Source organism: Trichoplusia ni, chromosome 8 (assembly GCF_003590095.1).
Source record: "Trichoplusia ni isolate ovarian cell line Hi5 chromosome 8, tn1, whole genome shotgun sequence".
NCBI lineage: Eukaryota > Metazoa > Arthropoda > Insecta > Lepidoptera > Noctuidae > Trichoplusia > Trichoplusia ni.
In genome coordinates this window covers 1,733,166-1,746,901 of record NC_039485.1, presented here as the reverse complement: position 1 = coordinate 1,746,901, position 13,736 = coordinate 1,733,166, and the positions used below count along the sequence as shown (strand labels likewise).

At 37.6% G+C, this 13,736-nt stretch overlaps 1 protein-coding gene across 3 annotated transcripts in view; it reads left to right on the top strand.

The window, feature by feature from the left end:
* Window positions 1-13,736, top strand: part of LOC113497011 (rootletin) — a 59,226-nt gene that overhangs the window by 19,109 nt on the left and 26,381 nt on the right. For 2 of the 3 annotated variants that reach the window (XM_026876442.1, XM_026876443.1), the window contains exons 2-21: window positions 1,031-1,126; window positions 1,255-1,440; window positions 1,945-2,171; window positions 2,783-2,948; window positions 3,257-3,466; window positions 3,735-4,016; window positions 4,470-4,615; window positions 5,063-5,174; window positions 5,316-5,421; window positions 5,686-5,816; window positions 6,307-6,458; window positions 8,222-8,367; window positions 8,757-8,887; window positions 9,263-9,459; window positions 9,960-10,125; window positions 10,774-10,963; window positions 11,451-11,620; window positions 12,184-12,376; window positions 12,849-13,032; window positions 13,449-13,624. In XM_026876442.1, the coding sequence (XP_026732243.1) occupies window positions 1,031-1,126; window positions 1,255-1,440; window positions 1,945-2,171; window positions 2,783-2,948; window positions 3,257-3,466; window positions 3,735-4,016; window positions 4,470-4,615; window positions 5,063-5,174; window positions 5,316-5,421; window positions 5,686-5,816; window positions 6,307-6,458; window positions 8,222-8,367; window positions 8,757-8,887; window positions 9,263-9,459; window positions 9,960-10,125; window positions 10,774-10,963; window positions 11,451-11,620; window positions 12,184-12,376; window positions 12,849-13,032; window positions 13,449-13,624 (3,367 nt within the window). Of the gene's footprint in view, window positions 1-111; window positions 500-1,030; window positions 1,127-1,254; window positions 1,441-1,944; window positions 2,172-2,782; window positions 2,949-3,256; window positions 3,467-3,734; window positions 4,017-4,469; window positions 4,616-5,062; window positions 5,175-5,315; window positions 5,422-5,685; window positions 5,817-6,306; window positions 6,459-8,221; window positions 8,368-8,756; window positions 8,888-9,262; window positions 9,460-9,959; window positions 10,126-10,773; window positions 10,964-11,450; window positions 11,621-12,183; window positions 12,377-12,848; window positions 13,033-13,448; window positions 13,625-13,736 lie in introns of those variants that run through there. The other variant, XM_026876444.1, reaches the window with a different exon arrangement.

Sequence of the window (13,736 nt, the reverse complement as noted above, 5' to 3'; positions counted from 1 at the left end):
TTACCTGACCTACTTTGGTGCCACATGCCACCGAATCTAATTTTATTGTGAGACAATGTTATTTTCTGCATGTAAACTTTACTGAAAAAATATCGTCCTTTTTATTGACAAAACATTTCAATTTTTGTGGGTCGCTTTGACTCTATAGGAAGCGTAAAACTGGTCGTAAAAATACTTTTTACATGTAGCAGAGCTTTCATAAGAACCCAACTTAGTGTCATATAATATGTACCAAAAGACTCTGTAGGAATGATCTTCCAGTTTAATAAAATACAAGCTGTCCATTTGTGGAATAAGGAGTAGACATTTCAGGACATAATTCCTACTTAGCGTACTTTTCAAAGACCGCTCAAAGAATAAAATAAGTTAATGTTATATTTTCACCTGATGAGTCATTAGGGTTGATGTAACATATTGTGTAAACTCAGTACGTAATTTATTTAGTGTTAAAAGCTGAGGGGGCAACGGACAGGTTTATTCACCTCGGCAAGGGGTCTTGGTGAGTAACTGCATTGTGGGCGGTGATAATTAGATGCCTAGCCCGATAGCCAGCGTTTCTTGCCGCCCTACGGAAAGCTCGACCGACTTATTTCTGCAGTACAAACCGCATTTTCATTGTTGCCACACCTCAGAATGTCTTTTTACTTTTTATTGCGGCCTCCTTTCTATTTCCTCGGGTTTTCGTGGACGTTTTATTTTGTGAAAATCTCAGATAAGTGAATGAGTTAAGCTTTCGTGCAAAATGTCTTTTGAATTTAAGTCTGCTCGTCATTTTTATTTAGAAATGAAACAAAAGAAGGTTAAGAAGAAAGTTACTTTTCAGGTCGTTTACCTAATGTTTATTAACATGTAATTAATTATTATTTTAAGTGGGATTTCATTTTCATTAATAAGTCCTTTCTGATTGCGTGAATCGTTGTTAGTAAATATCGTGATAAATTATTTTATTTTACATTATTTTTTAATCAAGAATAAGTAATTTACATGACATTTACAACAATACTGTAGTAAGAATAATTTTGTTTCTCAGTTGCCGAGCAGGGAAGGTTTGACAACGCCGCGGAGTGCTCGCGCTCCAATCGGCAGGCGTCCAAGCACGCTACCACATCAACGCTTGAAAAAGGAGGTAAGGCAAATCCAAATGAATTTTCCTGGACACAATACTCATATAACACTCTTGCTAATTATTTTTCTGTTTGTTGCATGTAAATTTTTAGAATTTACCTTAATTACAATTTATATTCCACTACATAGAAGTCCCTGGACAGTCCTCCGGAGATGGACTCTCCGGTGGGCAGCGTCGGCGGCGACTTGCGGCGGCAGAACGATGAGCTCCGCGCTCGTCTAGCCGGCGAAGCCGCCGACCATAAGCGCAGGCTGGATGCTTATAGACGAGCGCAGCAGGGACAAGCCGCCTTGGTGTCCAGGTTGCAAGCCAAGGTAATAATAACCTTTTTGTTGGAAAAGTTTATCAATTTATGTCTTTGAGACTCGTTAATGTGCCTATCTATAAATATTCTATGAGATGCCATTGGTTTACCATTGCAAGATTTTTAAGATCAATAATTTTTTAAAATAATATTAGGAATATTATTATATAATAATATTCGGTACTTCGGCATAAAGTGCTTAACTATTTTCAGTTTTTCTACACTTTGTTTTATATGTGAGGAATTTCTAAACGTTTTGATAAAAATCACTAGACAAGAACGTCAAAATGATAATGGCAGCTGTCAGCTGGCAATATTTATACACACAAACAGCCTTCGATCGATAGTTTTTTCAATAACCAAAAGAAATACGATAGTACACAAATCATAAATTAGAATTACAGCGACAGTGATTTGTTTTTGTTAAGACACTCAAAGATCGTTATTCGTTGACTATATCGGAGTGATAGAACATTTGAATCGAAGGATAAAAAATAATCAATAATGTGGTCAGGTGCTGCAATACAAGCAGCGATGCTCGGAGTTAGAGACGCACATGTTGGAGACGACTCCCCGCAGCGAGCCGTCGTCGTTCCGCGCGCCGGTGGTGAAGAGCAGCAGCATAGCGCTGCCTCCGCCGCCTTCCGCGACGACGTGCGCCTCCGCCGCCGTCGCCGCCGCCGACGCCAGGATCAACGACCTGGAGACCGCGCTCCGTCGTCTCGATGAGGAGAAACGCAAGTAAGTGGTAAAGATATTTAAAAGGTGCAGGAAATAGAATCAAATTTAACTTGTCAGTATAATCATGTTCTTTAGCTTTACGCGTAAGTTAAATGAACGAAACTATTTCTAGCATAGTTTTATTACACTGTGGTTTTATTCTATTTCCTTAATAATGAAGAAATGTATGCCATTCCAATATACAGTAGGTTTAATTATATCAAAAATATTAATTACTATTGTTGCCCATGGGCCTTCAGGCCGAAAATGATCTAACGGGATCATAAAATCGGGATAAAAACTATCCTATGTGTCAATGTTGGTTATAAACTATCTGCGTACCAAATTTTGTCTAAATCATTCAGTGGGTCTTCTGAAAGAAAGATGAACAAACATCCATGCTTAAACTTTCGCATTTATAATACTCATAGAAAGTGGGTAATGTTGTACAAAATCACTTAAATAAGCAACCTAAATTCATGTTCAGATTTGATAAAATGGCATCTGAATAATGAAATGCCTGTAAATACCTTCATATTTCTCATCTGTAATAAATAACGCACACCAAAAACTGCTTTTTAGTTTTGAAAATCTAGACATAAAAAAATATTTAACAATTGTCTTATCCCAAGGTGTGACAAGTTAGTACAGCAGAACAACTTGCTGCGTGACCAGTTGGAGGAGTCGCATCAGTTGAATGAAGCCCTCACCTCGGACCTGCAGAAGCTGACCAATGACTGGGAGGCTCTACGGGATGAGATGGCGATCAAAGAGGATGAGTGGAAGGATGAGGAACAGGTAAATAAAGGACCAGTATTGTGTTATAATTGAAAGAAAAACAGAAAATTGTTTATTTTGGATATTTTTTGGATAAAAAAAATTATGTGCCATTGTGAAAGCTAAATTACATTATTAAAAAATATACATGGCTTCACTTTTTAGCTTTATGTTTTCTTTTTTGAGAGGTACATAGCAGCAGTTTTATTTATAATTATCTGCTTGCCTAATGGCCATTAATCAAAATTAATTTGATTATCATCTATCTTATGTAGGTACACACTTCTTTTTTTTAACTTGCGAAATTCAAGCACTTTTTTCATACACAGGCATTCAACGATTACTACTCAAGTGAACACCATCGGTTGCTCAGTCTGTGGCGCGAAGTGGTCGGCGTGAAGCGGCACTTCGCGGAACTGCAGACCAACACCGAGCGCGACCTCTACCGCGTCAAGAACGAGTTCGAGTCCAACGGCAGGGAGCTTATTGGCATGCTCAGTGGTTATTCTATTAACGCCTTTGCTGCTCAGAGCATTAAGGTCAGCAGTTGTTAATGCTGATTGTTTATTTCCGACAAAAAATGAAAACGGAACTAAGAAATTTTGAATCATATATGTATCTAGTATCATTCTTTCACCTATCTGTTGAAGAAAGCCGCAGCATTTGTGAGTTGCCTAGATAGTTGGTGCACTTTGCCGGAGGCTTACGTTTAACAGAATAGAAATTAAAAACATGCAATATTAATCCCCAACAAGACTGCCTCAAAATAATAATGATGGTCACAAACCTCGTTCGCTTTCCCAACAGCCCGAGTACCAGGCTCTATCTCACCAGCCAGGCCACCAGATGTCGCACAGTGGTTCCCACCAGCTCTCCCACAGCGGTTCTCACCAGTCGTTCCAAGGTCAACAGCCGGGCGGTCTTCAAGGTGGCCTGCAATCCGGTCAGGCCGGGTCAGGCCCCGCCTACAGTGTTGAGAGCATGCGTGTAGACCTGCGCGATATGACGGCGCAGCGTGATACAGCGCAGGCTGAACTACGCGAACGTGATGCGCGGATACAACGGCTGCTCGGTGAACTGCAGGGATTGGTGAGTTTGTACTTTACGAGAATTATACTCGATTTTGGAAAGCCTGTATTGGTTGGTTTAAAGATAAGTTATTTTATCAACCGACTACAAAAACTAGACGCTTCTCAATTTGTGCGTGTATTTTTTGTAACTTCTGAACATAGGTTTTATGAACCAATTTTCGTTGTTTTTTTTTTCATTTAACGAGAAATAGCTGTGATTTGGTCTAATCATTAAGTTTGGATCAGTATTTTTATTTAAAATAAAAAAACATAAAATTGATGTTTTCGTTTTTACCAAATTTTTGGTCAGTGTAAATGGTGCAACCATAAATGTAAATTTATTCCTTTTTCTTTTATTTTCTTGTAACCTGAGTCTGTGATTCGTGTTGTCTTCTTCTCGGCATAACACTCCAAGTGTGTCCACTTTATTATCACAATAACCCCACTTTATACCAATTATGTATGTGTATAGGAGGAGCGCTGTGAGTGCGCGGAGTCTGCGTGCGGCGAGGCGGGCGTGATGCGCGCGGCGCTGGAGGAGGTCGCGCGCGCGCTCATACACGACTCCGACGCGGACGCGCCGCCCGCACACGCCTCGCATATACATCTGCATGATAGGTAATCAATGGGATATTATATGTTATAGACATTGTCACCAAATTAATTCATAGGTTCATTGTTTCGAGGAAGACACGACACTTATAATGCAAGTTAAATCTTGGCTGCGGTCTTTTTATTTTCATTTCATTGTAATATGTATTAAATTTACTATAAGATTTTTAATGAGCATTATTTTATTGGCATGGTACTATTTATTTATGAATCATATTCATAGGAATAAAACATTTATTATTATTATTACAGTCACTTGTTAATGGAAAATGTAATAATCTGGATTGTGTGACGTATAAGACGTGGAACAAAATAATAAATAAATAATGTTGTAATCTTTTTATGTCATTACCCATTAGTGGGACATGTGTAAGCTCGTATTATTATTCGTATTTTGATCCACTTATGGAACTTAGTAAAACTGTATACATAGATACGCTTAAATTGGTACAGGTCGCCAAAACGCGTGTCTTCGTCAGCTAATGCAACAGCATTTGCAGAGAGCACTATATCAGCGGTACAAGCAGCGTTGCATAAGTATCAGATACAAATACATGAGTTGCAAGTAAGTAACCAAACTATTAGAAACTTATTTACTAATAATTGAGTAAAAAACCGTAACAATTTTTTCAATTTTCATAGTATTATCATAGACCCCGGTATACACAGTCCATTAATTTAAATTCAAATATATCTTTGCCATCAGGTCAAATTGCAGAATACACGCGAGCAGTTAAGTACTTGTAGAAAACACGCCGAAACAGCAGATCTCACTGTTGCATCTCTAGAGAGTAAGGTCCAAGATCTACAAGGTAAGCCCATTGCCGTTAAACAAACTTCATTAAAATATATCAAGTAAATTTACAGAAAAAAACACAAATAAAACTATTTTACTGTATGATAGTATAACTTTTTGTTCCTTTTAGCAATATTGTAACGCAGAAAACTGTAACTGTAAACCAACTCCAACCAATGAAATACAGACCTTAAGACTTTACATTAAGATAGTAATTACAAGAGCAATGTTTAGGTAAAACTGAGAATTATCACAACTTAACCATCAAACTGCTTTACAGGTAAACTAGATCAAGCCAACGCAGATCTTCACCAGCTCTTGCAAGAGAAAGAGTCCATGCAGAAGACTTTGGAGTCACTCCGGATCGATAAGAACAATCTCGAGAGGAACAGGGTCGAAATAAATGCTATGGTTAGTTGTTAGTTCAGTTAGAATAATGTTTCTATATATCAACTATATTCTAATGGGATAAAACGATTATTGAAAAACAGTCTTTGAGTGACTAGTAATTTTAATAACAGCTTTTTATCGAGTAAAATCTACTGTGATAAATCAATGAATGAAAAAAATCGTATAACTTTGAGAGATCAGTGATTCGACTGAGATATTTGTTCGTTTTTAATGACTCCCGAATTGAGGAATTTAATCTTCACTTGTCGCGGCGGGTTTAACAAACATTCAAGTCACATGTACAAAGACGCCAGGACTGAGGACAAGCATGTGTGAATCACACAAACACTTGTTATACACGGGGCTTGAACCAGCGACACGTCGCGTACGTTGGGTTTGACTAGTCAATGACCTATATTACTTGGCTATCCTTACATCCTTCCTACATAGTTCGATGTTTGCGTTGCCTTCATAACGTCATAGTTATTTATAACAATCTTCTCAACTACAGGTGGAATCTCTAACATCAGACTACGAGAAACTTCAGAAGGTGAACTGTAGACTGGAGAAGGTTATAGAGTCACTTGAGAGTGAGAAACGAAACTTGAATGCTGAAGTGGACCATCTGCACCGCGAGGCGGCCAACAGGGAGTCAGTGTTGAGGTAATACTACAGTTACTCGATTTTCAACCTTAGGTATATCGAATTAAAGTTTTATTTACACCGAAGCAGGCATAGGACCCTAGAAATTGGCACGAGAAAATCTGTGGATGATGATGATTTACATCAATATACAGTGTCTGCAGCTTGAGTTATTTAACCCTTTGACCGCCACGCTAATAATAAAAAACTGTGCTCCCTACGCCAAGCAATAAATTCGTTGTATTATACCTACAAAAAAATAGTGATGGGAAACGTAAACCGACAAAATATCGATACATTTTGCTTATGCATGGTCTTACAAATAAAATAATGCTTATTCAACTGAAGTTTTACTTGTGATGAACTAATAAACATTTGGTTTATCATTATTAAGTATATATGCCTCTATAAATATTGAATTAGCAACAAGAAAAAGTTAACTCATTACCTTATTTTCCCGTAACTAGTGGACGCTTTAAAGCGTCAATGGCGAAGGAGAGGGGTAATTTTGTGATTAAAATGTAAAATAGACTATGATGTGATGATAGATTTATTAATAGTTGTCGATATTTATATGCCTTAGTGCAGTATTTTTTTTTCATGGTACTCACGGAAACATGTAACACAAAGAGGCACTTTACAAATTTCGCACCAAAATCTCGTATCTCGCCTTTTGCGTTTCAAATTACTACATAATTTACAACGTAATTTTTTCGTATCAATTCAAATCTGTGTAAAATCAATAGGCGATATAAATAATAATATAATTATTTACGTAAAATCATGTTTAATTAATACGTTACACATGTCGGTTGTACTTAAGTAGTCTTAGGGTTAGGAATTTTATTTATAACATTATCTCTTTTGATGTATTGACATTCGAATGGTGGGACACTACCCTATTACAAAATTATGAAATATTTTGACACAAGGAATAATAATTTTTCAAGCAAAGGCGGTACATACTGTGCTGATTATATTTTATTTTTATTAAATCAATTTAAATCAAAGAAAAATAACGTAAACTTACCAGTCTTTATCTCCATTACGGTTCAAAGCGCAGCTTCAAATTTATGCGGAAACAGTAATAATAATATGGTTGTCACTATTACGTCTGTTCAGCGGAACCAAAAATACACAGAGCCGTTTACACGCCTCGCTTTCGACGGTTAGTGTAAAAAAATATATATATATAACGTAAAAAGCTTGACTGGCACCATTTTTGAAACTACCTACCTATTATATTTTTTATTTTCCATTCGGAGGTAGTCACAACACTAGTCGACGCTTTAAGGCGTCGTTGGCGCCGTGGGTGTATCTTTATAAGTAAATTTTTTGATGAGTTTATTTTTTGGTATTACGTGTCTAATTATACTATAGCTCAATGTTTTAATGCATAATTATAATAGCCGAAGTCAATACGAAGAGTTTTAAATGTTCCTGATTAAAAAAATTAACATTAGCTAAGTTTTATTCGTCATTAAAAGTTGAAATGCGATGGACGCTTTAAGACGTCATTGGCGTCTCGATCAAGTTATTGAATGACGCTTTAAAGCGTCCTTGGCGGTCAAAGGGTTAAACAATAAACCGTAGTGTTGCGAAATACTGCTATAAGATGTGTGAAACGCAATCTTTCTTTTACTATTAGCTCCTAGAAATAGTTAGCTTAATTTCCTCTGGCTTCTAATTGTACAGTTATTCAATAATCAACCTTATTGCAATATTCATTAAGTTCAATTTAATATATTCCTTTAACAGTCCTTTTGTTATTCTTGATATTGCAGGGCCGAAGAAGAACGTTCTTCGCGCTTACGCTCGGAACTAGTAACAACTAGAGAGGAGCTCAACAAGACTGCTTTAGCGCGGGACTTGCTCGACCAACAGAAGATAGAAGGAGACAATATCCTGTCGCAAATGGAGAAACATCGAAGTGAGTTATACATTCTCTCTTAGTAACAGATTGTTATCTGATCTGGTAAAAGCTAGATTTATCGAAGCGTATTTTGCAAATCGATCATCAGCCTAGAATTTTCTAACTATGTTGGGGTCGGCTTCCAGTCTAACCGTATGCAGCTAGGTACCAGTGTTTTACAAGTAGCGACTGCCTATCTGACCTCCTTCCTTTATCGTTCCTAGGCAACACGATACCCCTAAGTTAGACTGCTTGTCAGACTTTCTAGCTTCTGACTGCCCATAACAACTGTTAACGATGTTTATTTATCGAAGTACATGATTTTATTATGAAACATGTTGCACTTCTTGTCGTTTGCTCATGAGTTCTACCTATTTATTTCACAATTTATCCTTTGATCTATCCAGGTGACCTTGAAATAGAGCTAGAACGTACTCTAATGGAGAGAAGCGATCTTCAAGATCTGGTGGAGAAACTAGAAGCTGCTGTGAGGAACCTCGAGGGAGATAAGAAGAAGTTGCACGAAGATCTTAAGCATGTAAGTGCATATTGATTTTGAATTCAATCGAAATTCTATTCTATTTCCATGGGCTTTGGGTTCAAATATGCTTATCAAATTGGCATAATTAAAAAGAAAAGAGAATCGTTGGCTAACTTATCAGAAATGAGGAACTCTTGTTAAATCTGATAAATCATATTCACTTATTTATTTTATTATTACTTACCCAAATTATTACTTATTTATTACAAAAATTTAGTACAGTATTGGTCATTTACACTAAATTAAAAAAGTTAAGGATACCCTGTCATTTAGCATTTTCACTATATGTCATCTGTATATGAGTCTATATCTGTATTTTAAATAATATATCTAGATAGATTCACAAATATTAACTAAACCTGCTTTCCTTAGCTGGAAGACGAAAAGTCCAACCTATCAAGCCAATCGTCGGAACAGCTCGGCGACCTGAACTCCTTGCGTAAGGAACTCCTAGCCGCGGAACAGATGAGAATGGAACTGGAGGCCGACAAGGCGTCTCTGTGCGAGAAGATCAAGTTCTTGGAGGGAGAGAGAGATAAGGTGGAGTTGGAGTTGAGGCAGGTTATGAGGTGAGACTTATTCAAATTTTATGGCTTTTTTTGGTGTTATTTTCCTGTGTGCTACACTATTCAAGGCTTTACTGAGAACGACCGTGATTAAATGCCACGTCTTAAATATTTCATCATATCGCAATGACTGATGATTATCAATAAAGGATTCCAACACTTTCACACAACGCATGTAGTCTCAAACTAAGCAAAGCTTGTATTTTGAGTACTACACAACTGATAAACATTCTTGAATATTTCCGAATCCATACATAACATGGATAAATTACACCCAGACGCAGTACAAACGATCGTGCTCATCACACCATCATTTGTACTGGGTGGGAATCGAACTGACGGCCTCAGGTATAGCAGTCAGGGTTACTATCCACTAGAGCAACGGGCCAGAAAGATGCAGAATTTATGCTACTATAAATTTTTTGGAACCTTAAGAAAAAAAAATTCTTAATGCTTTAAATTATGTAAAGACAATAATACTTACACTTTTATTTGTGACTTAGGGAACGTGGCGAACTAAGTTCTCAGCTCACAGCAATGGTTCGTAAGAAGGACACGCTTAACGAAGAGATAATACGTCTGCAACAGCGACTTGAACAGGCCAACGAGACTATTGGCAGGATCAATAGAGCGCTCGAAGATCACGTGAAGGATGGGGAAGAGAAACAGGTAAGAAAGAACACCCTCTATTAATGTATGTAGCATTAACATTGTGTTATCTCAATACTCAATGATTTATTGCGTTTCATAATGTACACGATGGTCTTAAAAATATAATGGGGCAGAACTATTATGGACCCTGTTGGGCTCAGCAATAACTTAGGAGAGAGGAGCAGTAACAGATGTTGCTTGCTTCAATTAAAATATGATCCCACGGGAACATAAAATCGTATTAAAACTATTCTATGTGTGTAATACTGGTTATAAACTATCTGTCTACCCAGTTTCGTCTAAATCCCTAAAGTGTTATTTGCGTGAAAGAAGAACAAACATCCATACATACAATCTTTTGCGATTATATAATATTAGTAGGATTGGCTCATTATTCTTTATTTCCATTAGGAGTAAAGCACTAGCGATGCATACAATTTAGCAACGCCTTTCTATGTTCCTCGTCTTGTTAATCAAATATTGACTGTTTAAAGCTGCGCTGTAGAGAATTAACTATGGGCATACCATGTAACTTCTACGACGTTCAAAGGTTTCTTAATATCTCCAAACTTTCCACTAATTCCCTCACGTTATTTAAGCTATTTTAAACCTTATTGTTTATAACATAACATCAAAAAATCTGTTACATAAAACTTCAATCTCCAGATTCTAATAGATTCTCTAGAGAAAGACAAGCACCATCTCCAAGAGCAATTAGCTAGCGTTCGGTCCGAGAAGGATGCTTTAGAAGCGGTGTTGTTCGACACGGCGAACATGCTTGAAGATACCGACAACAAGCGGGCCAAGCTGGAGCATGAACTGCAGGAGACACTGGTGCAGCAGGAGAATTACAAAGGTTGGAAGGAATTTATTTTAAATTTATAGACATATGGTATAGTTTTGCCCGAGTTTAAAGAGAAGAGGGTTTTCAATTTGGCTTATAGGGTTTTAAATTGTAAAATAGGTAAACTTTTTCTCATCTTTACATTGCAACTTATAAATCGATAGGAAAACTTATATAAATTTATGATTTCCTCTGACTTTCTGAACTTCATTTGACTGGTAAGAAAAATCAGAGTGCTCTAATTCGATGAAAACAGCTGTAGGCTTACTCCCGACGAAATCGTACTATGGAACCGCGGCTAGCGTGGTTTGATAGTACCATTTCAAATCTGTATCGAAAGCCCAATTAAATCAAACAAGTGAAGTAAATAACAGCGTGTTAAAAAAAACAGAACACAACCGTATCCGTAGTAAACAAGCAGTTTCTTCCTGCATAGTCTTCCTGATACTTTGAACAAATCATATATTATTTATCAACTTGTGTGTGTCCGTGTGTCTAGGACAAATCACTCGTCTATCCAAAGACCTGGAGAACAGCGAGCGCAAGTTGCGCGACACTCGCAACTCGATGCAGCAGGCGTCCGGCAAGAAGGAGGCCGAGTACCAGCAGATCATCACCAACATCAACCGCACCACCACCGAGAACATCACCAAGCTTAAGGAGGAGAAGGTAGCACTCATTAGGGCAACGCGCAGTCCGATTGTATAACGACTGCAATTGGAACTGCACGTTGGGTTTGCAGTTGAACTGCAATTGGCACTGGATTACAGTTGAAAAGCGGTCCGACTGTCTACAGACTATATTCTCACATTTCTCTTTCTACCATTTTGGATCTTTTTTTATCGCAGGGGTAAACATCAAATTACTCTTTCCGCTTTGGGTTGAGCGGAGGGAGTGTCAGACTTACACTGACTAAAACCTACCCATGTAGCTTGCTATGCCCTTCGTAAACCGGGACCACGGTAACCATTTCGGATCCTTCATCGAAGTACTTTGCTAACGATAACATTTTTAACCGTGCTTCTTTCTGGGTTTAAGGAGTCTTTTTTTTCCTTTCATGATTTTAGTGAGTGCCGCATGCCATGATTAAAATAACATCCGAGTTAGGCGCCTACGAGGCAATTTTGGAAAAAATACAGTAAATTAAAAATAAGACAAGACACTCAAATAATCCAAACAATAAAATACTCCCTAAATTGATTTTCATTTCTCATTATTCGACGTATTCACAGGAACAACTTCGCCAAGCTCTGGAACACAAGCTAAGCCAGACTATTGCTTCTCTAACGAGTGAGAAGGAGTCATGCGAAGCGGCGGCGCGTGAGAGAGAGAAGAAGCTACTCATAGCGAGAGACCAGCTCATACTACAGCACGACGAGTCTATGTTGAGGGCCGAGAATGATAAGCAGCAGGCGTTGCTTATGGGTGAGAAAAGTGAAATAGTTGCATGTACATTGATGGCATTCTATATAAAATAATGTCCACTATTATGGTTTCAATATGTGTACAAGACATTTTTTTCATGAATTCAAAGTACAAGTTTATGGAGAAGGCCTTTTAAAATTTTTGCTTAAATTAAACAGATCTAGTTGGTGGATAGATTTATCAACTACTTGATTTAACGCAGATATGAACGCACAAATCTTGTCAACCTTCCTTTTCACGAAAAAATAACTTTTTACTGAGAGTTTTGTATACTTTTTCCCATTAATTTACAACTATCATATAGGTTGCAAATCAGTCGCCAATTGCGTTTCTAGCAAAGCTTCTACTACCGTTTCTTTCCCATACATTCATTTTAATACTTCCCATTAGTCATTTGCCAACACTAAACCTGAAGAGCCAAGAAATATTAAACTAAACTTATAAATTTACTCCCATTTTCACGATTACCCAGCTCATCAAGAGCAGCAGGCTCTACTCGAACGTCTTGAGGAAGCGAAGCGCGCGTTCGACTGCGAACAGAACAAGTTGGAGCGAGTGAGGCGTGACGCGCATGCGCGGGCAGAACAGGACCGGACCTTCGTCAACCAGCTGAAGGATGAGATAGCCGCGTTGAAGACAAGGCTGGAGGAAGCTAAGTTAGTTTATATTATTATAGATGATGTTGTTTGTGCAAGTCCTTCTCTGTATGAGTAGCGTCATGTGCCCAGTAGAGGAAAGTACCTATATAGCCTGGTATCATTATTTATTTATTTAGAATACAAACAGCTACAATAAAATGAATATGAATCAATATTAGGTTACATACAGCCAATAACAGATTTTCACTAATAGCGATTAATATTTCACTGGTTTAAAAAATTTCGATCCGAAATATGTATTTACCCAAAATATCTGGCTAAGGTAAGCTTGTTTCCATAAAAACAAAATAAATTAGGATTTTTTTCAAATATTTTGTAACTTTGAAAAAAGTCGCACTATTGTGAGATTTGAATATTGGTTGTAATTTTTTTTTACGGAAGCATTGTAGCAAATTTTCAATTTAAATTCTCAGGGCGACAGCAGAAGACGAATGCGCTCGCTTCGAGAATCGCATTAAGGAGCTTCACCTCGAAAAGGAGGCGGTCAACCGGGAGTGCACTGAGGTTCGCGCACAGCTGTCCCTTGCTGAAGACAAGTATGATAATACTTGTACTCAGCTGCAAGAGACGCTCAGGAAATTGAAGGAGTGTGAGTAATTAAGTTTGTTGCAGTTTTATAGAGGAGTATGTAGGCTACCGTCCAATGCGTAGCATTTGCTGTTAGTTTGTCTAAAATCTTTTAGAGTACTTGTGTACCAGAA